This window comes from Calonectris borealis, chromosome 17 (assembly GCF_964195595.1).
Source record: "Calonectris borealis chromosome 17, bCalBor7.hap1.2, whole genome shotgun sequence".
Classification (NCBI taxonomy): Eukaryota; Metazoa; Chordata; class Aves; order Procellariiformes; family Procellariidae; genus Calonectris; species Calonectris borealis.
Genome location: NC_134328.1, coordinates 3,977,368 through 3,990,138, shown reverse-complemented (window position 1 = coordinate 3,990,138; position 12,771 = coordinate 3,977,368). Strand labels below are relative to the sequence as shown.

Sequence of the window (12,771 nt, the reverse complement as noted above, 5' to 3'; positions counted from 1 at the left end):
CTAGTTCTGGTGAGGAGATTGAGAGGCGTAAATACTTGCCAAGGAAAAGAAAAAAAAACACAAACGTTTTGATAGGTAGGAGGCACTTTTCAAAAAGGATGGGGTTTTTTTTTCAAATGTTTACCTTGACCACACAATGCCTTCAGGCCGCTTAGATTCCCATTATTGCTCGGCAGTGCCTCACCGCTCCGGAGCGCCGACCTCCGCAGCGGGGGCGCGGAGGCAATGCCTGCTGCTCCACGGCAGCACCAGGCACAGGGGGATCGCAGGGGCTCCAGCCCTTCAAGGACTTAGAATCAATTCTATTCCTTTCCATTTCCCCCACCACCAGCCAACCTTTGCTACTTAATTATAAATCTTTTCTCCCTCAAAAAGAATGGCCGATACTCCCAATCTCGTATCAAATCTGTGGTAAACTCCAATCGCATCTCTTATTTCCAAATGAATTTGCCTTATTAAAAAGTAATGAGCTATTAATTAACTTCGCATTCATACAAAGCTGTTTAATTCTCAATCCAATTAACAGCAATCTGCTGAAGGATTCTAATGATTACTTTAAATTTGTTAAGAGAAACATCTCTCAGCCTTTTATAATAAGATATTTATAGAATGGTTTGGGCTAGATCTTGTTCACATTTTAATTCAATAACATTTTTATAATACTTCAACATCTCTCTACAACATTATCTTTGACAACATATCATTTAGATGCAAAGCAAAGCTGAATAACTAAAACTGCTTATTTGGAAGTTGTTTTGGAGGGTTTATTTTGGTTTTAGCTTTCCCAGTCATATCAACATCGGCACAGAAGGTTCCAAATCCTCAAGTACAGTTTCTGTTCAGGAAAGGCTCACAGGGGCTTCACACAGGTATTTGCTTTGCAAAGACTGCAGCTTACCACCTCTTCCAAGTGTCATGAATTCTCCTCTGTCTGCACAGAGGAGCCCACTCAGCAGCCCAATGCGGGGCTTATCTTGTTAAGTTATATAAAGTTATAACCATAATGACAGTGCTTATCTTGTACGACTTCTAAACCTAAATATGGGCTGGTCTTACATGGTTGGACAAGGAAGACTTACGTCCATATAATTTTGGTATCTGGAGGTTTCCCCCTCCAATACACAGACAGAACAGACCGTGCACCCGAGTAGCGTACAGACTTGCAGTCACTGCCTAGACTCACCCTGCACCTCTCCCGACAGGGGATAAAGAACTCCCAAAATCTGCCCTTTAAAGGACAGTCATTCTCTCCACCGCTGCAGCAAAGGCATCTGACAACTAGAAAGTTGCAGCTTTTGGTTAAAAGTTTTCCCAAAAGCAAGTGAAGAATACTCTCGGCTCAAAACACGGAAGGGCATTCGGGAAGACAAAACCCCACTTTCCAAAACCACAAATGAAAGAAAGAAACTTTAATACTAAACATCACAACTGCATGTATGGTTCTTAATAATTAATTGCCACTTCCTACCTGAAATGAAAACTGCCAGAAATCCTGCAGATCAATACTCAATCCTGAGCGGTTCTGCGGCATGCCGTACCGCGTGGGCCCAGATACTCAATTTCAATCACGTGCTCAGAGCAGGAAATTTATAAAGGCAGTTCATACCTTAGCTTTGCACATGTTAACCCACATCACACACAAAACCCATCTCATTTAGCTTAACACGTACCCAAACCTGAAGCAGTATAACGTACGGCGTGTTAAAATTGATATGCTTATCTAGAAACATAGCAATGGTTAAAGTCACGGTGGCACAAGGATGTGAGGAAGGGACACTGAAGTGCCATAGGAAACAGGGGTTTTGGTTTTTTGTTTTGTTTTGTTTTTAATAATACAATTCTAACACTAACATCTGGTCGATGTCAACATCTTTTTCTCCTCCGGATATAGGGGCTTGCTACTGCTTCCTACAGGCACGCCATTTGGACCTTACCTATTTCTGCAGTCTTGTTGGATTTCCCCACTTCATACACTACTAACGGCGGAACCCCATGCAACATCTGTCTCCATCACACTGGTACCCAGTTAGGGAACTGAGGCTAGGAAAGGGTGTACCACCTAGGCTATAAACAGAATTGAGTCTAAGAACAAAGTAAACAAACAAAAAATTTTTGGCACATCAATGAGTCCCAGTGAAAGTCAGCTCTTCTCCCTGTACGCCCATGTTGGCAAGAAGCAGGATACATCAGGAGAGAAAGCTGAATTTTCCCAATTTTATATATTGAAGTAGTTCCCAAAACAGTTCTCTGAATTTGCGTGCTGAAGCTTTTGAGATGTCCACAGTAGCAAATCAAATCAGATGCTGCTTTTTGCTTTGCTATGATCCTGTAGCACTTTTAATTCTCACATGGCATCGTACAGGACAACTACACAATGTGGAGCAAGGACTGTTCATCTTCCCGACTGATGAAGAACATCTTTGGGTTTTATTTTCTCTCTCTCATAGACAGTTCATTCTGCATGGCTCCAGTGTTCATTTGCATGCTTCATAGCCTCCTGCTTCAGACGGGACGCATGCTACTGTTTGACGATTTACTATCTGCAGTTGATTGAGGCTGAGGGCATTTCACATTATTTTATTATCCGATGTGTATACACACAGCGTATTTTAACTGCTGCATCCATACTCTTATTTTACAAATCAATGCTGTGCCTCTCTCCGAATCAGAAAAGCCATCTGAAATTATTGATCTGTTCATATTTCTTTTTCTATTGATCGTGCCATCTACAGCACCATCAAGTTTCCTCTGGCACAGAGGATGTTCAGATTATGCAATTTTCCATGTTCAGTGTAGAGACAACTGCTATTAACTTGCCCCAAAGTAATAAAAGCTAAACATCCTGAATATTTTGTACATAACCCTCTGGACACACACATTCTCACACACACGAATCAGTTTTAGTGTGGCCTCTGCCTACTTAGATTGGACAAATTACTGCAGTTGGCAAGATTCCCCCAGTCTCATAGGATGGCCAGTGAACTCTAGCCCAAATACGGCAGTCAAAAAGAGGAGCTGGTTTGCAAAACTCAGGATCTGAACGACAATATATGAAGATGCTTTATGCTTTCACGAAGCACAGAAAGGGCTTTAGGAACCATTTACATATCTTTCTTAGCCAAAAGACAACCTTAATTTGAAAACAACTCCTCTTGAACAATTAAGCTATTTTCAGGGAGTTAAAATTAAAAAAAAAAAAAACACACAAAAAAACCCCCACCCAAAACCAACCCCCCTTCTAGCTTCCTCTATTGAAAAATCTTCTGTAAATGATTTTTCTCAAATTCTACTCCATAGAAGTTCTTACACTATAGAAGTGACACAGCAGTAACAAAACAGGTTCTTGGTATATTAAGGAATTAATACTTGTCATGTCACATCTGTGCCCTTATACATCCCTTCTGCAAGAGGGGAAACAACTGTGCACTGTGATGAAGTCAAATTTGTACACCAGATTTCAGACTTCAGGCCCAGAAAATGCATTTCTCTTTAGAAGAGTATATACTTTAAATACCTTCCTTCTTCCTTGATGGAATTCAGCTGTGCCTTGACTGCACAAAGATACTGGAAGTATTGACGGTCCCTTCCAAGACACCCTCAGCGCAGTAGCGCAAGTTTTGCGGAAGCTGATGTTACGCAGCTTCACAGAAGAGCGGGCAATCGTGTCGTGACCTGGGCTGTGTCGTGCACAAACAGTACGTCTGCCTAAAGCGTCACGAGTGCACTGGGTTGACTGCACAGGCATGCTACTTCAACAGCACCTTTGCCACACGTTTCACGTACCTGAGAAGCTCTAGACAACACTCATTTTGTGTGCGTAACACATATGATCAAAAAGTCTTGCAACTCAGTTAAAGCCATTGATCTGCCCAGTCTCCAGAGCATCTGGAAATAGCTAGATTATGCCTAAATAACCTCAAATTCTACCATAGGCAGGAGTTCCAGCTGGATTGAGAGAGTAAGAAATGGGGAAGTCCCAAGAGCAGAGCATCAGAGGAAGCACTGTACACAGAAGGATCTTTGAAAGAACCATATGATAAATATTACTTCCCTTGCATAAAATTTATATATTCAAGATCACTCCCACTGCAGTCAAGCAGGTTGATCTCACTAAGAGCTAAACTACCTTAAAATTGAGATCAGGGTCTAAACACAAATATATATTGGAGCAAATGATCCCCAAAATAACAGCACAATGTAGATCCAAGGGTGTTAGCTAAAAAGTCTGCAATAGAAACCTTATCCTTCCCCCCCCCCCCCCTTTTTAAACTGGTAGTTATTACACTACAGAATCTCGAACAGTTGATTTATATAGATGCACCATCTATATAAGCACCAGGAAAGACAGCAAAATAAACGTCAACAGCTAAGGTTTTGGTGCAGCACAGAGAAGGATTTTACTAGATTCGAAACATTGTCAAATCAAAATATCATAACTTTCATATTTAATTTTTTGTTCATCTCAAGAAAACGTTTACAAAATTGGTAGTGTTATAACTCACACTGTACTAAAATGCAGATGGGACAGGGGTGAACCCGTTGCTAACACTGCACAGCAATGATTTGGAGCAAGGACTGGAGGAAAAAAAAAAAAACACAAAAACACAGACATATCCAACTGAAGGAACTAAATGCAAATAGGTAGAATATTACTATTTAGCCCAGGTTTTTCTGGGAGCATCAAATAAAAAGCAGCACTTTCTTTTTAAAAAAAAAAAAAAAACAAACAACAAAGTTTGTTTGATAGAAAACTGGGCAAAGAAAGTTCACAGAAGTGCAGGATCATTACAAATTCAATGGTTACAGATGCATGAAATACAACGTGGCTGGAATCAGGTAAACAAAGCAGTAGGACAAAAAAAAAAAAACAAACAAAAAACTCCCTGTCACAGCCTAGGCACCTTGCAACTGTAACTTTGTGAGAACTTGTTCTTTTTTCCCTGTGCAAAATGCTATCAGTTATAAAATGAGCAATCTGTTCTCCTCAAAACAAAAGAGAACCCAAGTCCAATTTGTGCAGCTTCAGCTTCTCCACATTTGAAGACAATTCAAAACCATCTCAGCAGCAACTTGAATCCACATGCTCAAAACCTGAGGATGCCATCTGCAGCCCTACATTTACATTTAACATTGAATTGTGCTTCTGGCAAACTTCATTCTCTGCTTGCAAAGCCCCTGCCTCTTACTCCAGCAGCGATTCCTACACCGCTCTTCCAACATCCACATGTTGGCTCCTACACTAAAAGGACATCTGCTCTCGAATGTTCAAAGGAAAATACATCATCAAAATTAGAGATGCATCACATAACACTTGACATTGTGATGAGATTTACAGCAATGGTGAACACGCTGACAGTGCAAAGGGTCCCTAGAAACACCCACCCTGTTTTCACTACAGTTTTCTCTTGTGGTGGTACCATAATTACTACCCCGGATCGTGGCCAGGATGGAAATTTACTGATGACTAAAGCCCATCGTCTTGCACACCTATAAACAGCGGTCCCAAGCGAGACCCTTTGAGCTCTCCTGGACCGCAGCGGGCTGCGCCCAGAGCCTCCCTCTGCGTGGGACACCTCTCAGAGCCCACAGGCTCCAGTCTGCGATATTCGGAGGACCATCAGAACCTGGGCTGAAGCACTCCTCGGCCGAGACACTCCTCAGGGCTCAACTCTTCGCCCGTTGAGAAACGCCAAGACATTTAACGCGAGTATTTCGCGAGACTCGAGGGGAATTTTTGACAGGTATACCTTTATAAATTTATCTAGCTTTGGGTCCTTATGTGTGAATTGACCTAGATCTTCTGCGCACGCGTGTGTGTGTTTGTGCATATTGATCTAGATAACCAGTAATAAGCATAATCTGTTATCAAGTCACTTTAGTAATTGCAGCAAAGTTGATCAACTCACTTTAACTGTTAAATTAGTCAATGATTAAGTGCTGTCAAAATCTTATGATCTACCTTAAAACTGTGAATGAACTTTAAATTGCTGCTAAGCACACATAATCCCTTAGGCATAAACCGTTGACCAAGTCTGAGACTAGGGGTAGATCCAGCCACACCTAGACTCCTCCCCGAGAAGAAGTTTAGAAAGCAAGAGGGTCTGCTCTGAACCTCGTGACTCAACGGGAAGATCTCCTTATCCCTTTTGTATTAGACACAAACCATTGGCCAAATGTGAGACTAAGATTGGATCCAGCCAGGTCTTCTCTGGACCTTGTGACTCAATGGGAGGCTCTTCCTTACCCTTTTTGTCCTTGGTCTTTCTATAAATCATTCCAACACAATTCTGACACAATTTTCCATATGTATAGTTAATTCATGTAATGAGTAATAGAGTGAATAGATTGAATTCTGTTAAGTCGTGCTTTTTTTTCCCCAGCAGCAGTACAGGATATGCACATGGAGAAACACAAATACCACCTTCGGTTTGAAGCCATGCAGCCACAGCTGCTGTCTTTTCCAGAACCCAAGAACCAATTTGATGCTACAGTTCTGATACGGACCAGAGTGCTGAAGTGATCATTATTTTTGAGCACGGCGTGGTTGTGGGCTGGGGAATCTACAGGCTGGGAACATGCTGCCTTCACAACTACCACTGAAACCATCCCACAGTCTTGAAAATCACTCATCTCTATCAACATCTACTACTAACTGTATCTACTGTTTATAAAGTAATTCTTTTAATCTTGGATTTATCTTAAAGTCTTGATGCATAATTTGCATGCAGAACAGCAATAAATCTTCTCGCAAACATGAACAACTACAAAGTCACTTTGTACAACTTTCAAAGTTGAACAGCTCCAAAACAGACAGAAATCCAGTTACTTGCAGCACAGCATCCCATTATTCAATACTGAGACACTTTCCTAGAGCTATTACACTGTTCACACGGTGCATGGGTATTTCTGTGTCAATTTGGATCAGTCCATGCAATGTGTAACTGATTTTCCATGGTATACTTTAAGTGTAGTCAAACAACTTAAAGCCTCAATAGGTATTTTAACAGATCGAAAGAAATACAAATGAGTAAAGGCATTTTGATGTTTGCTACCACTTACAGTTTAGAAGCTTTCAGGACACATATGTTTAATCAGAGAGAGTTGATTAGGATCATGGTTGAGTGATTATTTATTGACATGTGCACAGAGGGATGAAAACAGAATGGGATAATTGGTTCCTTGCCAGAGTAGCTGGCAATCGTTATTGACCATTTTTTATTTTTGGACATCGGCCCAAATATAATACTGTAGGTGCCAGATAAGCTTTATGTTCGGTAAAAGTGAAACTACGTGCATAACTTCACGTATATGATTAATCCTTTTAATACTGGGCCAAGCTACTCCCAAAACCTCACAGTTAGTCAGGGCCTCCATCTGCATATGTTACAGAGCAGTTACACACACACCTTATTTTCAGCAATCCAAGCAGAAAAACAAGTTGGCATTTAAAAAAAAAAAAAAAACACAGCAGCAGCAGATCGATGATTTTAGGCACTTGGTATGAAGCAGTAATCACCACCTTGCTCTCACAGCCCAATATTGAAACGAGGGAAGAGCAAATGTTTGCTTTTCTGAGAAAGGCAATACTCCAACAGATGAGAAGTAGAACCACCAAATATTGACAGTGTGAGGATTCGCAATCAAAGCGGCATAAGGTCTCTGTCCCTGTTGGGACTTGAACTAAGCGCCGTCACCTCCTAGGAGCGCTTGATCTATCAGCTGAACTGTTGGTAATAATCCTGTCTAAGGTCTGCAAACAGAAATATCATGCTCACAAGAGAAGATCACAAGAAGAAAGATGGCTTAAAAATTGCTGGGACTCATCTGTTTCAACAAAGCTGCAAGTAGGGAATGGTTGTGGGTCAGCTCCAGCAAGTCAACAGGAGCTTTTCCACATATTTTGATGGGCTTTGAAGCAGACCCTTGAGCACAGCAGCTCAGTTGTTAATACGCAAACCTTTAAATAAATTCAAAGAATCCCTTCATGTCTCTTCTGCATGGCTGAAGTCATATCCAAAATTCTGCTGCTTATGTTTTATCTGTGAGCAGCATCAATGAAAGCAAGATAGACCAGAAACACAGATTTTTCAATCTAAAAATTAATCTACCAACTCTTCTCCCGCTAAGCCTTTTCCTAAGCATCCTTCTCGCTTCACTGGAAATTACCATACCCGAAAAGACACTTTGGCCCATATAGGTAAGTTACAATCTTTCCAATCTTTTAGCACTGTAATTTACCTTTAATAATTAATAGCAAAGAAATTTAACACAAAATCACAGCCTTTACTTTTTAGCTTCATTAGAATTAAAAGAACTCTCTTCAAGACCTCCCCAGAAGCCTCTGTCCCCTCTTCTGCATTGGACTATAGGCACAAATGTACATACACACACAGTCTTGAACCTTTGCAGTTGCAAAATAAAGATACAGAAAACCCTGAAGTGTTAAGAGTCAAAATATGAGAGCATAGACTGTTTGAATTACAAGCAGCTACGCTATTTTAAGTTTTAAACCCTAAAAATGGGGGGGAGGGGGGAAATCAACTCCAAACCCAAAAACTTGTTCAAATAGTTTCTTATTTTGAGGAGATAAAAGAATGTATTTGCAGAAGGCCACATGGCTTTGTGGGAGCTGGGGGGGTAGTCCCAGCTTTGTTTTCTCAGCAGGGATCAGTAGCTTGTGTGGAGAGTTTTTGTGCAGATTAATATCTTTAATTCAAAGGGAAACCCCAAGAGCATCATTTGACTCAACGTCCAATTTGGGATAAAATTTACAACTTAGTATTTTTCACCACAGTAGAAAATACACGTGGCAGGGATGGGAAGCATACGGAGCAGAGAAACACGACAAAACTTACTTCCAGAGTTCATCAGATGCCCAAAGCCAGCAGAGGCTTCACAAAAGCACTTCTCTCACTATCAAATTCAGAAATGTTTCTGCACATGCAAACAGACACCCCTTAGTACCTCTGACAAGCAACAGCCTGTGCATATCTACAGCTAAGCACAGGCATTTTAAGAGATTTCAAGGAAGGTGCTGGGGAAAAAAAAGCAGTCAGGTATATATGCAAGGCTTTATCTGTACGACAAAACAGCACTAAGAGAAAGCAATTTAGAAGCTGGCATTAACTTCCTTACTTTAAATCTTCCAAGTTAAAAATCAATAATTTTAATTGTTCAGTACAAAGTAATGTTTTGCTCTGAATCGAGGCAAAAAGAGTTTCCTCATTCTCTGCTAAAGAAAGCTCCTCAACAAGTATTTATGGAGTATTGATCAAGATTTTCCTCATCAGTAAAAAACTCAATTTCAACCTCCTATAATATAAAACTTGAAAGTTTGCAACAGAAAAATTAAGCAATGCTCCAAGAATACATTGAAAATTCACAGGTTTTTTTGTCTTCTCACCCCCTCCAAAAAGTTTCTAGTTTATCGACCTGATTGTCGCCATAATCATGTGTCTAAGGGAACACGGTTCTGTCCAAGAGCTCCTGGTCAGCTGTTAAGATTCTTCAAAGCAGACGAGAAACAAAGAAGGATGCACTTATTTAACAGTCAATTTTAAAATATATTTAGTTTAAAATTCAGTGGTGGGAAATTATAATAAGGACATTAAATGAGGCAATGCACCTCTGGATTCCTCATTAAAAAGACAGAAAAACAAACGTATCTTAAGGGGTTTTGCAACTAGAACCCTGAAACACCAACTTAGGAGAAGTCAAATTACAGCCTTTTGTAATTACCTGGTATCACAGCTCCTTTTCAGTGTTTAGTTTTCAAGAACACTGTCATAATGAGATTTCAGCATCTCACTGGGCAGAAATATTGGCCGAGGTTGCATTTAACACACAGCTGCACAGCTGGCGTGCCAGGCAGAGCTTTGGCTCTTAGCCCTCGGGACCCCGAGCAAGGGGCAGCATCCATCTGACAGAGCAGGTAAGAGCATCTCTGCCAGCAGATCTGCCCTCCTGGCAAGGATCCACCTGAACTGGGATGGAGATTACAGCCTCAGGTAAGGGAGGGACCAGAGGGCAGGGGAAGGCGAGCCCAGCGCAGAGGCATCGGGATGGTCAGGACTGCGCTTGCCCTAGGAATAGGGGCCAAGGGAACCGGGCTTGCTGCAAATAACTCGGAATACCCAGAGTCACAGAAAAGGCAGGAATAAAAGCTACCAAATTCTTAGCTAGCCCAAAACATCCCCCACCTTAGGCCATAAGGAAGGAGCAAGATGCATACACATTTATAGATCCTTACGCTAGCCAGGATCGCATCTTATACAAACACAGGGGATTTGCTCCTTTCTCTTCCTAGACTGGTACGAAGTTGGGACTAATTACGTGGAATTCTCCAGTTTTGAGTAGAAGATGGACATTATGACTGGGGAATATCCATCATCTGAGAAGCCTCGTGTCTTTTAAAGATGCTACTGAGGCCAACTCTGCTCTGGTGGTGGCTGGTCCTTGCGAGCACTCGGACACTCACCAAAGCCGCTCTAGAGCGGAGAGGAGCCTGTACGACCTTGGCAATCCGCTGATCCAGGCAGGAACAATCATAAACCAGGAGTTCGTTCAGACTCGGGGGAGAGGAGCCTATTGATCTTGCATTACACGTACAAGTCTACATCAATACCTACATCTTTCCGTGCTTCGAGCAGAGGCCTGGCCTGCCCTAAGGAGCTTTCTCTTATGCTGTTTAATGCATGCATTTAAAATACTATTAAACGTGTTTCCAAGACTACTTGCAGTTTACAGACTACTGCAAGCATGTAGTCAAAGTCATATTTTGCAAATCATTAAATTTAATAAGATTGGTCCGAGCAGGCAGAGCAGCAGGACTATCAATCCTGTAACGGGGACCAGAAACACCAGTGGAGCCACGCACGAACGTACAGGAGTGAACAACCATAGGCCAGACTAAGCCCAGACGGATTGGGGCAGACAGCCCGTATCCACAGCACGGAGCGGGAATCTACTTCCATAGAGGGTTTTCACTCGTCAAGTTTAATCCATCAATGAAAAAGCCCTCCCCTTTTTCCTACAAGGACTGCTATGCTATTCTAAAGATGTGAACAAATGCAAAAATAAGTTTAAAATACAAGTGCTGGCAGAAAAAGGATTTTGGAGGCATCAAATACGCAACACTAAGCTTTGCAGCACCACTCCCAATAAAAGGGCTTAGTGAGTAAGTTAAACCACAAACAGCCCCAACTCATTACACATACCATAAGAGAGAATAAGTTCACTTTGTTTTTTCAATTTACAGAATTTGAACTAAGTTTAGTTCTACGAAGCCAAGCCACCTGGACAGCAGGGATAACTCCAGACTTTAAGGAGGTCCAAAGTATTAGAAGCCTTTTCAGGTCTCCAAAAGAGCCAAATAAATTGTTCAAGATGTCTTGGAAAAAAGTCTCAGCTTCTAGCAGAAAACATTGTAGATAAGTCAGTATTTCATCAACAGATCTCTCCCCCCTCTTGTACATTGTCTCAAAAAAGAATTAGTATGTTTTCCCTTAAATGAAAATGTAACAGCTACTGACACACTGATTATTACCCTTCTGTACCTAGTGGACAGCACTGAGACAGTAAATCAGGATAAGCTAACATAATATACCAATTTATTCAGCAAAGCCAAATATTTGATGAAGCACACACTGAAATTTAATCAAACAAGAACCACCTGGGAAATCCTGTGCTATGTATCAGCTATCTCCAAGTAAAAACCTAAAACATGTATGTGTGTAAAAATACACAGACAGACTAAATGTGTAAATCTGAACAGGTATTACATTAGGGTTACACTGATCTGTGCAGAGAGAATTAAAACACACATCTGCATGCACATCCACAAGTATTACCAGACAGACATGGATGTACTGGTGCAAATCCAGCAAAGGGCCATGAAGATGATTAAGGGATTGGAGCATCTGACATAGGAGAGGATGGGAAAGCTGGGATAGCTCTCCTTTGGGAAGGCTCACGGGGATCTTATTAGTTTCTATAAATACCTGACAGGAAGGAGTAAAGAAGATTGAGCCAGACTCCTCTCAGCAGCATCCAGTGAAAGGACAGGAGGCAAAGGGCATGAATTGAAATACAAGAAATTCCATTTAAATGTGAAAATGAAAGCTTTTTTTTTACTGTGAAGGTAGTCAAACGCTGGAACAGGTTGCCCAGAGAGGCTACGGGTCTCCATCCTTAGACATATTCAAAACGCACGTGGACTCAGCCCTGAGCAACCTGCTGGAGGTGGAGATCCTGCGTTGAGCAGGGCGTTGGACTAGACCATCTCCAGAGGTCCTGTCTCACCTCAACTGTTCTGCCATTCAATTCCAGTACCAATGCCATTCAGTGTAACACTTGCATAGCTCTCTACATATACTTGAGCAACTACAGGTCAAGAAGGTGGAAAGTGCCATTTTAGGCCATTTTAAACCGGAGGCATCTTCACTGTTCACATAAAACACACGTGATAAAGATAAGAGGAGATACTTCTTACTGATTTTGGGGGGGGGGACGGCATTGGGGAGAGAGGTTCAGAAGTCAGATTAAATACTTTGTTTACTCAGCATATCTGAATAGCTTTGTGCTTTACCACTCACAAGCTTGTCATTGTATGACAAAATCAAAAAGAATGACCTGGGTCCATTATAAGTGCCCCCAATGCTCAAAAAAAAACACGTTAAACTTTTTCTCTACTACAACATAGACATAAATCAGTCACAAATGAAAAAGACGGTCTCACCTCAAAATCAATTCTTAACAACCTCTCAAATGAAA

General features: G+C 41.4%; 1 protein-coding gene across 2 annotated transcripts in view; it reads right to left on the bottom strand.

Annotated features, from left to right (window-relative positions):
* PTPRT (protein tyrosine phosphatase receptor type T) overlaps positions 1–12,771 on the bottom strand; it is a 458,488-nt gene that overhangs the window by 429,901 nt on the left and 15,816 nt on the right. The window contains exon 1 of one of the 2 annotated variants that reach the window (XM_075166325.1): positions 8,856–8,909. The exons of the other annotated variant lie outside the window; for it this stretch is intronic. Within the exon in view, the coding sequence (XP_075022426.1) occupies positions 8,856–8,868 (13 nt within the window). The 5' untranslated portion in view covers positions 8,869–8,909. Of the gene's footprint in view, positions 1–8,855; positions 8,910–12,771 lie in introns of those variants that run through there. 2 annotated transcript variants of the gene reach the window in all.